Here is a 15,414-nt window from a genome sequence, read left to right on the forward strand (position 1 = left end):
GAAAATTATCTGCAAAAGCTTGCTGTGTCCTTTCTCATAATTTCCTCAAGGATACTTTTGATCTGAGTATAAATCATTCTCATCTGGGAAATTAAAAATGGTTTCAACAGTCTCAGGTTACTAGATGACACAAACCTTGATCTGTTTAATTCCAGTATTCTTCCAGTAATACTATATATCTGGCAGTCATGAGACACTACAATCTCTGAAGAATTGAAATTTCACATTAATAGAGAGATTCATGATGGGTCTTCCTAGCCTCTGTCATATTACTAGCCATGTCTAGCATGCAAGAAATTGTGGGAAAGAGATCCAGAGGAGAAAGGAGATTGCCTAATCAAGGTAATGGATAACAGAAAGCCTTAATACTACACCATAAAAAGGTAAAAGACCTGAGGAAAGCTTCTAGAACATTGGGTTAATTATCTCCTTTGTGGGTTTATAGGAGGAAAAAGGATAAGAAAGGCACAGGATAGAAAGGTGTGGATGGGTTCTCTACCATTGGAGGGAATATGATCCATTTAACTATATATCTCTCTGTTGTTTATTTAACATGCCATTTGTACCATTTGAATATAAATCCAATTGCCTATATTACATTTTCCCCCTAATTTATGCACTTTCTGGAATTCCATGCCCTGAAAGGCTGAGTAGGACTTTTTAAACATGAAGAGCCTCTGAGCATGGGAGGTTTTGAAAAGGCAAGATAGAGGCAGCTAGCAGGAATAGGCAAGGGAGAAGGACCTGGTATAAGGCTCGTGGTCATGAGTTAACAGTCCCATACAGCTAGGTATGGGGACCAGCTATAGGAACCCTGGGAAGCAGCTGTGGTTTCTGTGATCATCTGTAGCTCAGTACTATGAAGAACTACAGCGAGTTTTTCTAGCAGTTTTCCATGAATTGCTAACATATCTCCCTCCCTCTGTGTTGGGACACAAACCTAGAACTCCCAAGAAACTTGCTTGAGGTGGTACAGGGGTTGGATGCCCAGAACCCTTAATGTTTAATTGATGGGCCTATTTACCTGGCATTCTGATTGATCAAATGCTGTCAGTTTTTTCTGTGTTTATTAGCTAGAATACAAGTGATTTCATGAAATTGAGGGTTTAGAGCTTTGAGCTGAGAAGATAGATCCTCAAAGAGTCAAAAGACTGAGGAGAGCCAAAATAAGGACTCTACGGGATTAAACTATATATTGACATATTCCATCTTAACACCTACACAGATCATACACATATTTTGAGATAAAAAAATTTCTTTATTCAATTTCTCACCCTTTTCCCACCATCTTTTTCCTTTCAATGAAATGAGCAACTCTGAAATTCTTTTTGAATAAAGTGCAATCAACTTTGACCCTAACAGGGAAGATTAAAGCATTACTCATTAAGATGAGAAGGAATCTTTTCAACTCCATTATTCACTCTGAATCCTTCTCCTTATTTGCCCTGCACTAAGAAACAGGAATGGCAGCATGTACAATTTACCTGTAACCATACAGAAAGATAGTAACAGTGAGTTGGTGCTGTAACAGCTTATTTATTCCTTCAGATCAAGTGCATTTTACTGAGAATCTTGATAAAAAAGGAAATCTTAAGTGTAAATAATATTCCCCCAGATTTACTAATCTCTAACTCAGTCATTAAAAAATACAGTGGAGAATTGCTAAAGGGATGATTCAATGAATTTCGCCACTGATTTTTTTATAACCTTAGATGAATCATTATTCTTTAGGAAGTGGCAGTATAAACCCTGATGAAAGATACTGAGGGTGGCCAGCAGACCAGGCTCAGGAGGTCCAGATGATTTCCTTTTCTTTCTCCATTTTAGAATGAAAATATCAAGGGAGAAGTATAAGTTTACTATATTTTGCGTAAAGACAATATATTTCATTTGGCTAGGGATGGCTCAACTAAACTGTCAACACCACATGTCTCAAATGGTATTATATACTTTGTAGGAACTATTAATCATGATGAAATTAAGAATCACTTAAGATTGTAAGGGCAAGAGGCCTGAATTTGGAGTTAGGAGACATAGGTTCAAACCACATATTTACTGCTTCTAGCTATGTGTATCATTAAGTCATTAAAGTCTCTGAGCCTCATATTCCCCATCTATAGAATGACGATAATAATACTTAAACTGCCTAACTCATAGAGTTCATCAATTCAATTTAAAAAGCCATTAATTAAGACACAGGCAGTGTGGTATAGAGAGCTGCACTTGTAGCCAGGGAGACTCGAGTTCAGGTCTTGCCATATACTGCCTGTGTGACCCTGGGCAGGCTATTTAATTTCTCCATGCTCTAAGTATGAGAGTGTAAGTTTCAAAAGAGGGACTAACTTCTTTGGTATAGGAAATTTCCTCGGTCAGGAGCTCCATATAGCAATGACACCAAGAGTCTAGTTCATATTTCTATCTTCATTTAGTACTCACTATATGCACTAGGCTAGGCACTGAGGAGATACAAAAGCAAAAAGAAACAGGTCCCTCCCCTAAAGAGTTTCCAGTCTCTTGTGGGTAGGCAGGAGGATTAGGGAGGCAGAGAAGGAAGGAAGTGGTGAGGAAAGTATCCTGCCAGAATTAAAATGCTAAAGAAAAGCATCCCATGATACTCTTATGAATCCATAGTCATCTGTCAGTTTCAGTAAAGTCTCAACTGGGTGATGATTCTCAGATCAATTTAAAAAAAGCATCTGTACTGTACCTAGGTTTCAGTCACAAATCACCTGCTATCAGGATGTTTCAATAGATTCTGCATGCCTCGAGTCACAGCACTAACCATTTGAGTGAGTGCCAGCTATCAGATAATCAAAGATAAAAAGAGCCCTAGCCCAGTGCTGGTTTCAAAATATCCCTTTGACCAAATGAGATAAGATAGGCATACAAAATGAAATTTTGGCCTGGGCATCAAGAGGAACTAGTCCTTCCTTCCCCCTTCAATTTCTTGTACCCTTCTTCTTGCTCCACCTGCTCCCCGCCTCCCAGTTTGATAGAGTTTCTGACTCAGACAGGAAGACTTAGGTTTAAATCCCTCCCCTAGTATTTACTAGTTTGTTGGAATATCTTTGGAATCGCCCATACCTTCATAAGCATACCTGTCTATAAATGGGAGAATTTCCACATGTGAACTGTAGTATATAGACACAGAGAGCTATTACATTTGTTAACTGTCATAACTAATAAGCTCTGTGACCTTAGGCAAGTAATTTAGTCTGAGTTTCCTTCACTGTAAAATGGGAATAACAACATTACCTCATAGATTGTTGTCAAGTTCAAGTGCCAAACTTTAAAAGACTAAATAAATATAGGCTATTATCAATATCCTATCCTAGCTTAGTTAGACAGCCAGATAAATCAAATTTCAACTCTAGGTTTTTCTATTTATGTTGAACAATATTTGAATAGTTTAGTCTCGTTGGTAAGGAATTAACTATCCAATCTTTGTTTCCTTGTTTCTCCTCCTTCCTTTTCCAGCTTCTTACTTCTTGGACACTGTTGCTCCTTGGCACCATGACCAAAATGGGTGGGGAAAAGGGAAGATGAAACAGTCAAAAGAGTCAGATGAAGTTCCTTGCTAGCAGTTCTTGCAAAAATGGTTGGGGCTAGGGAATGAGGTGGAGTAGAAATTGGAAGTCTTGAGGGAAGTGGGGATAATAGATAAGGCTATTTGTGATGCTATCCTCCTTACCATGAGTAACTAAGTGAAGGCGATATGTGTAGATGCTATGACACACATACAATCCAAGCTACCCTGTTCAAATGTAGAGAAGCACTCTAGTCTATTGAAACCCCGCTGTGCAATGTTACATTGTACAGTGACTCAAGAAAAACATAGTAAATAGTCACCTATGCACTGGGAGCTAGTTCTGTTGTCGGTTAGGGTCTTAAAGGTGAGCTACCTTATAAACACAAAACCAGGAAGGGACATTAGAGATCATATTATCTATCTTGTTAATTTTACAGCTGAGGAAACTGAGCAAGAGAGTGTGACTTAAGCACAAAAGAGAAACATTTATTAAGTACCTATTCAGTGTCAGACACTATGCCAAGTACTTGACAAATATCTCATTTGGGCTTTACAACAACCTTGGAGGGGTGTATGTGCATTGGTGTTATTATTATCTCTTATTTTACAGGTGAAGAAACTGAGGAACACAGAGGTTAAGTAACTTACCCAGGATCACACAGCTAGTAAGTATCTGAAGCTAGATTTTAACTCAGGCCTTTATGATTTCTGTTGCAGTCCTCTATCTACTCTGCCACTTTGCTGCCTCAAATGGCAAATTGTTGAAAAATTAAGTTCGACTCCAGATTTCTTGAGTCATTACAGGGGTTTGGGAATTAGAAAACAAGTTCTCTCAATAACCAATTATATCACAACAAATAGATTTCATGATCTGCGTGTCTGTTTTAAAAATTGTACTTATCACAAATATGCTGGAATGAATAACCTTCTTTTAAAGTGTGCTGCTATTACAGCTGGTTTGAAATAGCAATGTAGACTAGGTGCCTTCCCTTTGGGGAAAGATTGGTCATACAATCTCAGTATCTCAGGGTTGGAAAGAATCTCAAAGCACATTTAGTCCAAGGAATACCTTCTATAGTGCCTCCAACTAGTGATGAACTTTAATTGTACACCTCTAGTCTTAGGTCCTAAGGTGGCACACGGAATAGCACACTCAACCTGCATTTAGGAAGATCTGAGTTCAGATCTAGATTTAGACACTTATTAAGTGTTCAACAAGTCACAAGCCCTATCTGCCTCAATTTTTTCAACTATAAAATGGGGATAATAATAGCACCTACCTCTCAGGGTTGTTGTGAGGATACAATTTGTCAAGTGTTTGGTGAATTGTGAAGTACTATATAAATGTTATGATTGTTATGATGATGATAGTAAGGGTGATCCTCTCAGATCAGTCCTTTTCACTTTTACATGACTCTAATGATTAAGAATATTTTTGTATCTCAAGCCTAAATTTGCATCTTTGCAGTTTCCATTTGGTGCATTTAGTTTTGTACTCTGGGGCCAAGAGAATAAAGTCTAATCCCTTTTTCATATGCCAGTTCTTCAAATAGCAGAGGACAGTTGGCATGTCCTCCCTATGTCTTCTCTTCCCTAGGCTAAGTATCCTCAGTTCACATGAATGATTGTATGACATGATCTCAAGCCCCTTGAGCATCTATTCACCCTCTTCCAGACATTCTCCAATTAATAATCCTTCCTGAAATACAGCACCCCAAACTGAACATAATATTCCAGATATACTCTGATCAGTGCAACTACCCCTCTATTTTCTAAAGAACGCTTCTTAGGACTCAAAATCTTGTGGAATGTTGAAAACTAAAAATAAATTAATTAACAAAGAATGCTTCTCAATGTAATCTAAGATCATGTTTACCTTTATGACTTCCAAGTTATACTTTTGACTCACATTGAGATTGTGGTCCTCTAAAACTCCTGGAATTTTCACAGGAATTATTGTCTTATCTATTATCCCCACTTCCCTCAAGAAGTTAATTTTTTGAACCTAAGATTAAACTTTATCTGATTAAATTCAGCCCATTGTTCTAGATTACTGACATTTCTTTGGTATGGTTATTCACTCACAGGCTCAAATGGGAGATATTCCAATATATGAGACACATATAACTATTATGTTTGTTAATTATCATGACTCAGAAATAGAAAGAATTTAAGAGAGGCATATCTTCCTGGATGAAGAGCTGATCATCTCACTGTACTGAGAAGAAATCTGTAGTATTGTGCTTAATTCTGGGCACAATATTTTCAGAAGGACACTGAAAAATCAGAGTGTGTTCAGAAGAAGCAACCAGAATGGAGAGGAATCTGGAGACCATGCCATTTGAGGAATAAAGAAAATAACTGTAATCATAATTGACATACGGTTTACCTTTGTTACTTTGTTTGAGCTTCACAATATGTGTGTTTGTCCTTCACTGCAACCATGCCATCAGAGAAATGATGACATGACTTGCACTTGCCTTTTTTTTGAGTGAGGGAGGGCTGTACAGGTCACCAGCCTCACTTCTCCTCCAGAGTCATCTGAATCCAGTGGCCAGATATTCATCAGGATGACTGGAGATGACCCAGGATGAGGCACTTGGGTTTAAGTGACTTGCCCAAGGTCATACAGCTAGTGAGTGTCAAGTGTCTGAGGTGAAATTTGAACTCAGGTCCTCCTGACTGCTGCACTGGTGCTCTATCCACTGCACCACCTAGCTGCTACATAACACACTGTGCTGCTTCACAATAACAGTACTAAATAGCATCTGTGTAACCTTTGAGGTTTGCAAAATGCTTTACAAATAACATTTCTTTTGATCCTCACAATAACCCAAGTGGGTGCTCTTATCCCCATTTTACAGATGAGAAAATTGAGGCAGACAGAGGTTGAATGATTTGTCCAGGATCACACAGTGACAACAGTATAGTACCAGAGGTGGAATTCAAAGCCACATCTCCTGTGACTCCAAGTCAGACACATGTTCCACTACACCATACTGCCTCAAGCCAAGACCTTTAGCCTCCAGATATAGATGCTCAGACTTGAAAGGGAAATTTTACAGTTATATTCAGATATCTGAAGTGCTCTCATATGGAAGAGGCCTTATTTTATCTACTTCCAAGAGGACAGAACTCATACAAATGGGTGGAAGTTCTAAGGAAGTAGATATTGTTTTAGTATAAAGATCTTCCTAACAATTAGAGATGCCTGAAAATGGAATGCATTTCCTTAAAAGATGGAGAAAGAAAGCGTTATGTATAGAGCACTGACTCTACAGTCAAGAAGACCTGGGTTGAAGTCCTGCCTCTGACATGCTGGCTGTGGGACCTTGCTACAGTCATAACCTCAGTGCCTCCCAAGCAAATTTCTAAGACCAGAAATTACAGAACACTTTCACACTTTCTATGTGGCAGGTACTAGACTATTCACTACAGCTAGAATGAAAAGAAACAAAACAATCCCTGTTCTGAAGGAATTTACATTCTCCTGGGAGAGAGAACATGTACATATAAGTTTATATAGAATAAATACAATGTAGTTAAATATAAGGGAGGGAGGGTACTATCAAGTGGAACCAGGTAAGGCTTTATGTAGAAGCTTGAACTGTGTCTTGAAGGAAGAGAAGGATTCTGTGAGCTAGAGATAAGGAAGGATTATATTCCAGGCATGGGAGACAATCATTTTAAAAGCGCTAAAATGGGAAATGGAGTGTGGTGTGGGAATAACAGAGAGAAGACCAGTTTGGCTGAACAGTTGAGTTTGAGAAGGGAACTAATGCATAATGGGACTAAAAAGATAGTTTGGATATGAATTTTTAAGCACTTTAAAACCCTAATAGAGTAATTACTATTTTATGATGGAGATGAACTATTGAAATAAAATAAGTAGGGGAAGGACATAGTCATAGTTTTCCCTTAAGGAAAACCACTCTGGTGGTTGTACTAGAAAATGGACTGGAATAGCAAAAGGCTTGAGGCAGGGAGATCAATTAGAAGGCTATTGGAATAGCCGAGGATAGGGGTGATGAAGCCTTGCATTAGAGTATGTGGGATGAGGGTGAGTGAGGGTGATCATGACATTATGAAGTGAGGACAATAGTGAACATAAAGAAGGTTGGAGAAGTGTTAGGGAGGACAAGAAGGGGTGTGATTTCTTTATATGCTGAGTTTGAAGAGACAGCGAGACACTGAGGTGAAAGTGTTTATCAGGTGTTTGGAGATCTGAGACTAGAGCATTATCCTAGACTTCTCATCTTTCCTCACCCCACAGATCCAAGCAGTTGCCAGATCTTGCTGTTTCCATCCTCACAGCAATCTTTCAAATTCATCTCCTCTTTGCTTACACAGCTACCACCTTAATTCAGGCCCTCATTGCCCCTAAATAAGAGATTTACCTAAAATAAGAGATTATTTTAACAGCTGGTACCCCTGACTCAAAATATCACACCACTTCAGTACATCTACATACTTCTGACAAGGTAATTTCTCTTGGGCACAGATCTGATTAAATGACTCCCCTGTTCAAATAACTCTAGGACTGCCTATGACCTCAAGGACAAAATATAAAAATATAAAACCTGTTTAAAATTCTGAACTACCTGGTCTCTAATTATTTTTCAGCTTCACTGGACATTACTGCCCATTCCAAACTCCATTTTGATCCATCAAAACTGGTCTTCTATCAATTCCTCACACTCAACATTCCATGTCCCATCTCCAGTCTTGGCCCTGATTGTGCTCCTTCCTTGGTTCTGCCTCCCTGACTCCCTCTTTTCCCTTAAAGATGCAGCCCAGGCACATCTTTTGCTTTTGGAAGGCTTTTCCATCCCCCCCACAACTGTTAGTGCCCTCCCTCCCAAATGTCTTTGTATTTAACTACTTTGTGGATATTTGTATTTATTAACTTTATATTTTGCATTATTATCTCCCACATTGGAAATGTAAACTCATTTGAAGTAGGAATTATTTTGACCTTCATACTTGACATGGCTATTTAATAAATACTTGTCAACCAAGAGAACTCAGGGCAGATTTTGGGGCAGTGAATATGTTTGTATGTGATATACATACATACACATATGTATATATGTGTATATGAGTGTGTGTATATATATATACACATATACACACACATAGAGAGAGAGAAAGAAGAGACTGACAGAGCCAGATAAAAAGAGAAAGGGAGAGAAAGAAAGAGATAGAAAGATAAAAACAGTCAGGGAGACAGAGATGGAAAGAGAGGGAAAGGGCTCAATAATTAAAGTCATAGGAATAGAGGATATTGACAAATGAAGAGAACATGTAAAAGGAGAAAAAAAGGCCCAGGTCAGGGCCTTAGGGGAGCCCACTTTTATATGGATCAAAGAGGCCTTGCTATTACTTTATAAAGTACAGGGATGGGCTTAGGCAAAAGTTGTGAAGCAGAATCATAAGATGAAAGATATCGAACAAACCTTAGAGATGATCTAGTCAAATTCTTTCCTTTTACAGGTGAGCAACCTAAGGTGCAGATAAATGAAATGATCCCATGTTCAGGGTCACATGGGGGCAAGAGGTTAGACCTGGAAGCCAGGTCTTGACTCCCAGTTCACAACTCTGTCCATCTTCCTCTGATAAACTTTTTAACTTTGGTGGTATCAAATTCCTCTTTTGTCATTCCCTACCTTGCAACCTGGTGCCATCCTCCTTTATTCTTCTCCATCAAAATGTGGGATCTGGTATCAGTTACTTGTATGAGAATTAATTTAAAATAAATATCCTATCCCTCCCTGTTGTACCTCCATTGTGAACCTTATTGAAGAGACAAAGCCTTTCCTTCCTGCCAGCCTCACAGGACTGTTATATGGAGAAGTTTTTTGTAAACCTTAAATTGCTAAATAAATGAGCTCTTATTCTCTCTTTTTTTTCTTCTTTTTTTTCCTTTATTATTTATTTATTTTTAATGTTCTACAATCACTACTATAAAACTTAGATTATTTTTCCCCCCTGCCTACCCCTCACCACCCAAGACAGCATACAATTCTATATAGGATCTACACATACATTCCTATTGAATACAACACATACATTCTTATTGAATACATCTTATTCTCCAATTAAAGGAACTTCAGGAATCAGCCAGCAGGTAGGACCTTTCTCCCTTCTGAAGTCATATAGATCTATAAGGTTCTCCCCAGAGGTGATCTTTGGAACCAGACAGAATCCCTGTCTTTCTCCCCTCCCCAAAGCATGCACACATGTACATACACAAACACACACATACACACACACACACACCACACTAAATAAACTAGGAAGAATGGTTTCTGGTTGGGCCATAAAAATGAAAGGAAGAGATGCTTATCCAAGTACCTAGCTCTGGGTACAGAGGAATGTTGGTTTTTAGAAAGCATACAACTCAGGAAGAGTCATCATTCACTTTTCTCCACAATGTGGGCATTTGTAGGCACTACTCTTTGCCACAAGATGGCAGAATTACATTATCTTGTGAATAAAGATACTCTCCTTTGAAGACTTGTAAAAAGTTACATTTTAATTCTAAGATGTTTGTGATGATGTTTGTACTTTTTGCTCCCTGCAGTTCTGTTAAGCTCTACTGCACCTTAAATTTGGTACCAAGATGAAGCAGGCCAGTGTGTGATTGGCTATTGGCCCATTACCGTTCTTTCTAGGGTACACTTCTGTTCTTCTCTTTAGGATTATTTCTTGAGGATCCCATGGTCACTTTCTTTCCTTACTTTCTAATATTACTTTTAGGGCAAAAACAACATAAAGGTGAGTAATATTCACTCATTAATAGTTGAGTAGTCACTGAGTCCTAAAAAAATACAATCAATTATCATTGGTTAAAAGCGCCAAGGACACAGATAACTTCAATTAAAAGGCTTGGTTTGGCTAGACTTATACTAATGATTGTTTGAGAATTATTGGTTTCATCAATAGTCATTCCCCTTCAACTAAAGCTCAACCCAGCCTTCTTTGTAGTAGTTTATCACCACCACCAACCTCCACAACCACCACCACATTATCATTAATACTATTATGATGATGATGAGTTATAATAATAACTCACATTTTTATAGTGCTCAAGAGTTCTGAGACATTTTGGAATCTGATATTTTATTAATCCTCATAATTATCTGAGGTAGCCAGGTCAGATGTAATTATCCTCATTTAACAGAAGGGGAAACTGAAATGCAGAGAAACTTAACTGACTTGGAAAAAAAAATAAATCATAAATTTATATCTGGAAGGAACTTCAGAGACCATATAATCCAGCCCCATCATTTATAGATGAAACTTTAGCCCAGAATTGTTAAGTGATTTGCCCAAAGTCATACAAGTAATACAGCCAAAGTTTGAACCTGGGTCTCCTCATGCCACTAGTTTAATCTACTATACAATGCAACAGAACCAGACCCAGAAGCCAGACCTTCTGACTCCTTTCTGGTTCTTTCCACTATCTCATTCTGTTGCCTGATTGCCTTGTCTTAAGTTTTTGAGTACAGAAGATAGCTGACAAGACCCTAAGCTCTTTATCTGTTGAATGAGTGCATTCATTTTGAAACCAGTTGTAAAATGAAAGAAGGAGAGTAGTTCTGGAACAGTCACCCTTGAAGGGCACTGACTCTCTTCATTATTTATTGCAACATCTGTTTCCAATTGCCAAGAAAAAAAAGAAGTTAAGAAATCATTATTGGTTTTGCAATATATTTAGGTCAGTCCACTCTCCCTTGTGCCTCCAATGACCATTGTTGTGACTTTCCAAACCAAAACACCCATCCCTGGTTTCCTCCCATCTATATATGATGTCTCCATTAGAATTTTAAGTAAGCTCTTGGGGGTAGGAATCAACTTTTCTTTTGTTCTTGAATCCACAGCAGCTAGCACAGTGCTTGGCACATGGTAAGTGCTTTATAATTTTTTTCATTCATTCACTTACTCACTCACTAAATCATTAACTATATATTTTTATCATGCCCTCACCAGATATCTCAGTACTGCAAAATGGCCCAATCATTAGTCTACCCTTTTTCCATTCTGCTGCCAGACCCTAATCATTTGGCCTCAGTTACCTCTACACAGAGCTTGCAGACTCTGCCTAGCTTGACGATGCAGCTCCTCCACACAGGGGGGTCTTGTTGCAGGAAGGAAAATGTTTCTTTGCTGGTGCCACGGGGCTCTGTAGTAGACACTCAATTTACTCTCCACATCCAGGTTTGAGACTGCTGTTAAAGGGAAGAGAAAAAGACATTTTACACTAGTTGCTTTGGGCTGAGTCTTATCCCATAGATGAGTTCATAGTAAAAAAATATCCTGGGAGTAGGAGAATTTGAATTCCATTGGAATTAGAATTTTTTTACCAGAAGGTTAGTTTCAAATGACTGGATCTCTGGAACTTTGACTCTTATGTCACCATATACCATGGCCTGAATTAACTCTTTCATGTCTTGAATTTCTGAGGCTCCTTCCCTTTCCCCACATCTTGTGATTGATGAGTGCCTCACATGCCTTCATACATCTATGCAGGGTCCATGCTTCAAAATACTCCTCATACACCTTAGCACCTTGGCCTATTCTCTGATCTCAGACCATTCCCTCCTTCCAAGAAGCATACTCATATCAATACTGCCTAGCTATTAGAAAGAAATCTACTCTCCCATGGCTCCCACTGTAACATTCTAAACCCCAATAACCTACTGTAGCTATTGCTCCCCTATTCACATTATCTCCCACTATTACAATATAAGTCCCTTGAGGACAAAGACTGTTATCAGCATTAATAAATGTTTTTTTTCTTTCATTCATTTCATTTATTCTTTCTCTACCTCTTTTGCCTTACTCTAACTGGGTACTATTTTTTTTTTTTTGCCCATAAATTGGAGGCTAGCCATGTACAGGGATTAGTTCCTGTTTTAAAAGAAACCATTTCAAAACAATGGAATGAGCTAAAGGTCACTTTTGCAAATGAGGCATTGCTGACAGCCGCTGCCCTTTCAGGTTCTACAGCTCTCCTGGTTCTTGAGTATTTACCTGAACATTGGCCTCTTTGATCTCCATGTTGTCCTGCTTCCCTCCCCATCTGTCTGCCTAGCTCCTGACCCAATATCTGCTCTGACCTAATACGTACTTTCAACCTTCAAAGTTTTATATCAGTTTCTCCCATTCCAACTCCTGACCTCAAATTCAAAACCCAACATATCCATTTCCCCCATTTTCACTGGCAAGTTTGTCTGGGGTTTCCAAATAAATTGACTCTTTCTCTATTGAACATTAGAGATAGTATGTAGGCACACTCTGTGAAAAGTTGCCCCCAATAAACATCCCTCTGCAATCACATTATAACCAAAACAATATGTAAAATCGTGAAAAATCTACTATTCTATGACCTCAGCAATTGCCTGTTTAATAACATTATTCCTGGGGAATCAACTGTTCCTTATGATATTGTTTCATCTAACATTGTTTTGCGATGGATAGGAACTATACATTAATATGTATGTACTCGTCAGTCCAGGCATAACCCAGAAGATTACCTTGGGGTCCCTTGCACAGTTTACCACAGCACTATGCTCCCCTGGAGTTTATTTTACTTATTTCCAATCATGCCAACATTTTTCTTAACACACCTTGAGTCAAGTAATTCTAGGATATAAATCACTTCTTGGGGGTAAGTTAATCTCTCTAGGAAGCTGCTTTGACTATTAGAAACAAGAAAGATTCCACACAGGAAATTACTGCTTGAGGCATTAAAGAGGCTGAGAGTCTCAAGGCCAACTTTATACACTGAGAATCTGGTTCAAGTTCTGGCAACATTAGACATACTTCAATTTACCCTCCTGGCTTTACATTTTACTTTCTTTATTTTGATGAGACTTATCACTTCCCAGCTAGCTTCTTTTGTTGCTCATTTTGGCTCCTCTTAATTCCTGTGCATTTTTCTAGGCTTCCCCTATTTTCCTCAAACATTTTGCCAGGTCATCTTTTATCCTTTCATCCTTAAAAATCACTTCTTCAAACACACTCTGTCAGGATAGCCTTACCTTGAAATTCTATTTCAACTTGAAAGACAATAGGAAGGGAGGATGATTTAAAAGTCAAAGGAAAAAGCAAACAGGGAGGTCGGGAGAAGTTTGAATTTTGCATCTTTCGGTGACACAGAACTATCTTCCCCTGGTACTGGAATATATTATATCCTTAAGTCCAAACTTATCATAAGATTTCCTGAAATTCTGGTTTCTCTCTTCTTGTATTCCTATTCCTATTCCATTCCATTCCTATTATTTTCCCTATACCTCATTATGTCCCCCGCACTCACATATTCCTTCTTAGAACATTGTTTCTAATCTAAGCACCACCCTCTTTATGGACTGAAGATCCAGGAGGAATCACTAATAATAGGAAGTCTCTATTAAACAAATTTGGATGTTAATTTGTTCTCTTCAGATTATATCTGAGTTTCTCATTTCATACATCTGAGTTTCCATTGTTTATATGTCAGCTCATATACCGGCAGATATACTGGACTTTGAATCACATGATCACTGCTTCCCTTTCTAAAGGCTTGAAATACTATGCCAACCAACTGCTACTCTCAGGATAGGCAAATCATCCTACTGGAAACAGCAATGCAACCTGGAGGAGACACAAGAGGTATAATGTTTCTAACCAAGTCAAACCACTGCCATCACCTTAACCATCATTCCCTTAGAATCTGATGGAAAGAAGCATCACTCCCTGAACTCCCTGAGCCTTGGTAATGGCAGTGTCCTCCATACCACAGACTTGTTTTTAGACTAGCACCTGAAGCCATCATTGAGGAGAGAAATCAGCATCAAAAGGGGGCCTCATTTTCCTCATCACTACAAGTCATACCTGCTCACCCACTGCCACCAACAGGCAAATAAACACAAAAGCTTATGTGGCGGCACCCCACAGATGCCTGGTCCTGCTTCTAGTCAAGTCCTCATAACCATCATCTGAGGAAATAACACTTTTAAGAGCACTCCAGCCAAAACCAAATGACAACCATTTGCCAGTCACAGGGCAGGCACCAAGCAGCAAAGACAAGGCACATACAGCAGAGACAGCATAGGACCCCAAACCCCAAAGCCTTGGGAATAACAATGAGTAGAGCCCACTATCTGCAGTCACCACCTTGCAAAATAATCCTTGTGGAGATACAACTTGAAACTGCTCCTGCAAGTGCAAAAACTGTAAAGATCTATTGAAGATGCAGAAAGGAAAGTTCTTGCCACCAAAATCCTTAGCATGGTTCAACATCAGAAACTGGTAAGGCTTTTACCAGTGGAAATGAAACTGAAGAAGAGGCAATTACTATCTGCTTTGCTGCTACTTCCTAAGGACCATGGGATCTTTCCATCTGACATTCAGCTGAAACCTTCCTGTCAGAATGTGAGCTCCTTAAGAACAAGACCTGTCTCTTCTTCCTGTTTGTATGCCCAGTGATTAGCACAGCACTTTGCACATAGTAAGTACTTTTTAAATACTTTATTTGTTCATTTATTCATCTATTCATTCATGAATATTATAAAGGAACTCAGATTTAAAGATTGGGTATATGACCAGAGGACAGAAAAGAATAAGTACAGACACATATAGGAACACCTCATCTTAAATATAAAAAAATCCTCTTAAATATGCCTTTGGATAATTACCTTCTTAAGTAATTCATCGTTGTCAGTTATTCTATTTTTTTTGCTATGTTCCACATTCATTTTTAAGAGAGTGTCATTAAATCTATTAGCATTGAGACCTGCCACTTGAAAAAAAAGAGATGCATTTCTACTGTACTACAAATTCAGAGACAAACGCTTGATAATCCTAAGATTCCCACCTAATCTATATAAGTAAAGAATATG

General features: G+C 38.5%; 1 protein-coding gene and 1 long non-coding RNA gene across 2 annotated transcripts in view; one reads left to right on the forward strand and one right to left on the reverse strand.

Moving 5' to 3' along the window:
* The window catches only part of LOC140506735 (uncharacterized), a 59,301-nt gene extending 49,871 nt beyond the window's left edge, over positions 1–9,430 (forward strand). Inside the window, exons 4-5 of the long non-coding RNA XR_011968051.1 lie at positions 4,140–4,194; positions 5,617–9,430. This is a non-coding gene — a long non-coding RNA (uncharacterized lncRNA). The remainder of the gene's footprint in view (positions 1–4,139; positions 4,195–5,616) is intronic.
* The window catches only part of NHS (NHS actin remodeling regulator), a 443,126-nt gene that overhangs the window by 40,017 nt on the left and 387,695 nt on the right, over positions 1–15,414 (reverse strand). Inside the window, exon 2 of the mRNA XM_072614224.1 lies at positions 11,608–11,760. Within this exon, the coding sequence (XP_072470325.1) occupies positions 11,608–11,760 (153 nt within the window). The remainder of the gene's footprint in view (positions 1–11,607; positions 11,761–15,414) is intronic.

The sequence above is a fragment of the Notamacropus eugenii genome, chromosome 5 (genome assembly GCF_028372415.1).
Source record: "Notamacropus eugenii isolate mMacEug1 chromosome 5, mMacEug1.pri_v2, whole genome shotgun sequence".
Taxonomy (NCBI): Eukaryota; Metazoa; Chordata; class Mammalia; order Diprotodontia; family Macropodidae; genus Notamacropus; species Notamacropus eugenii.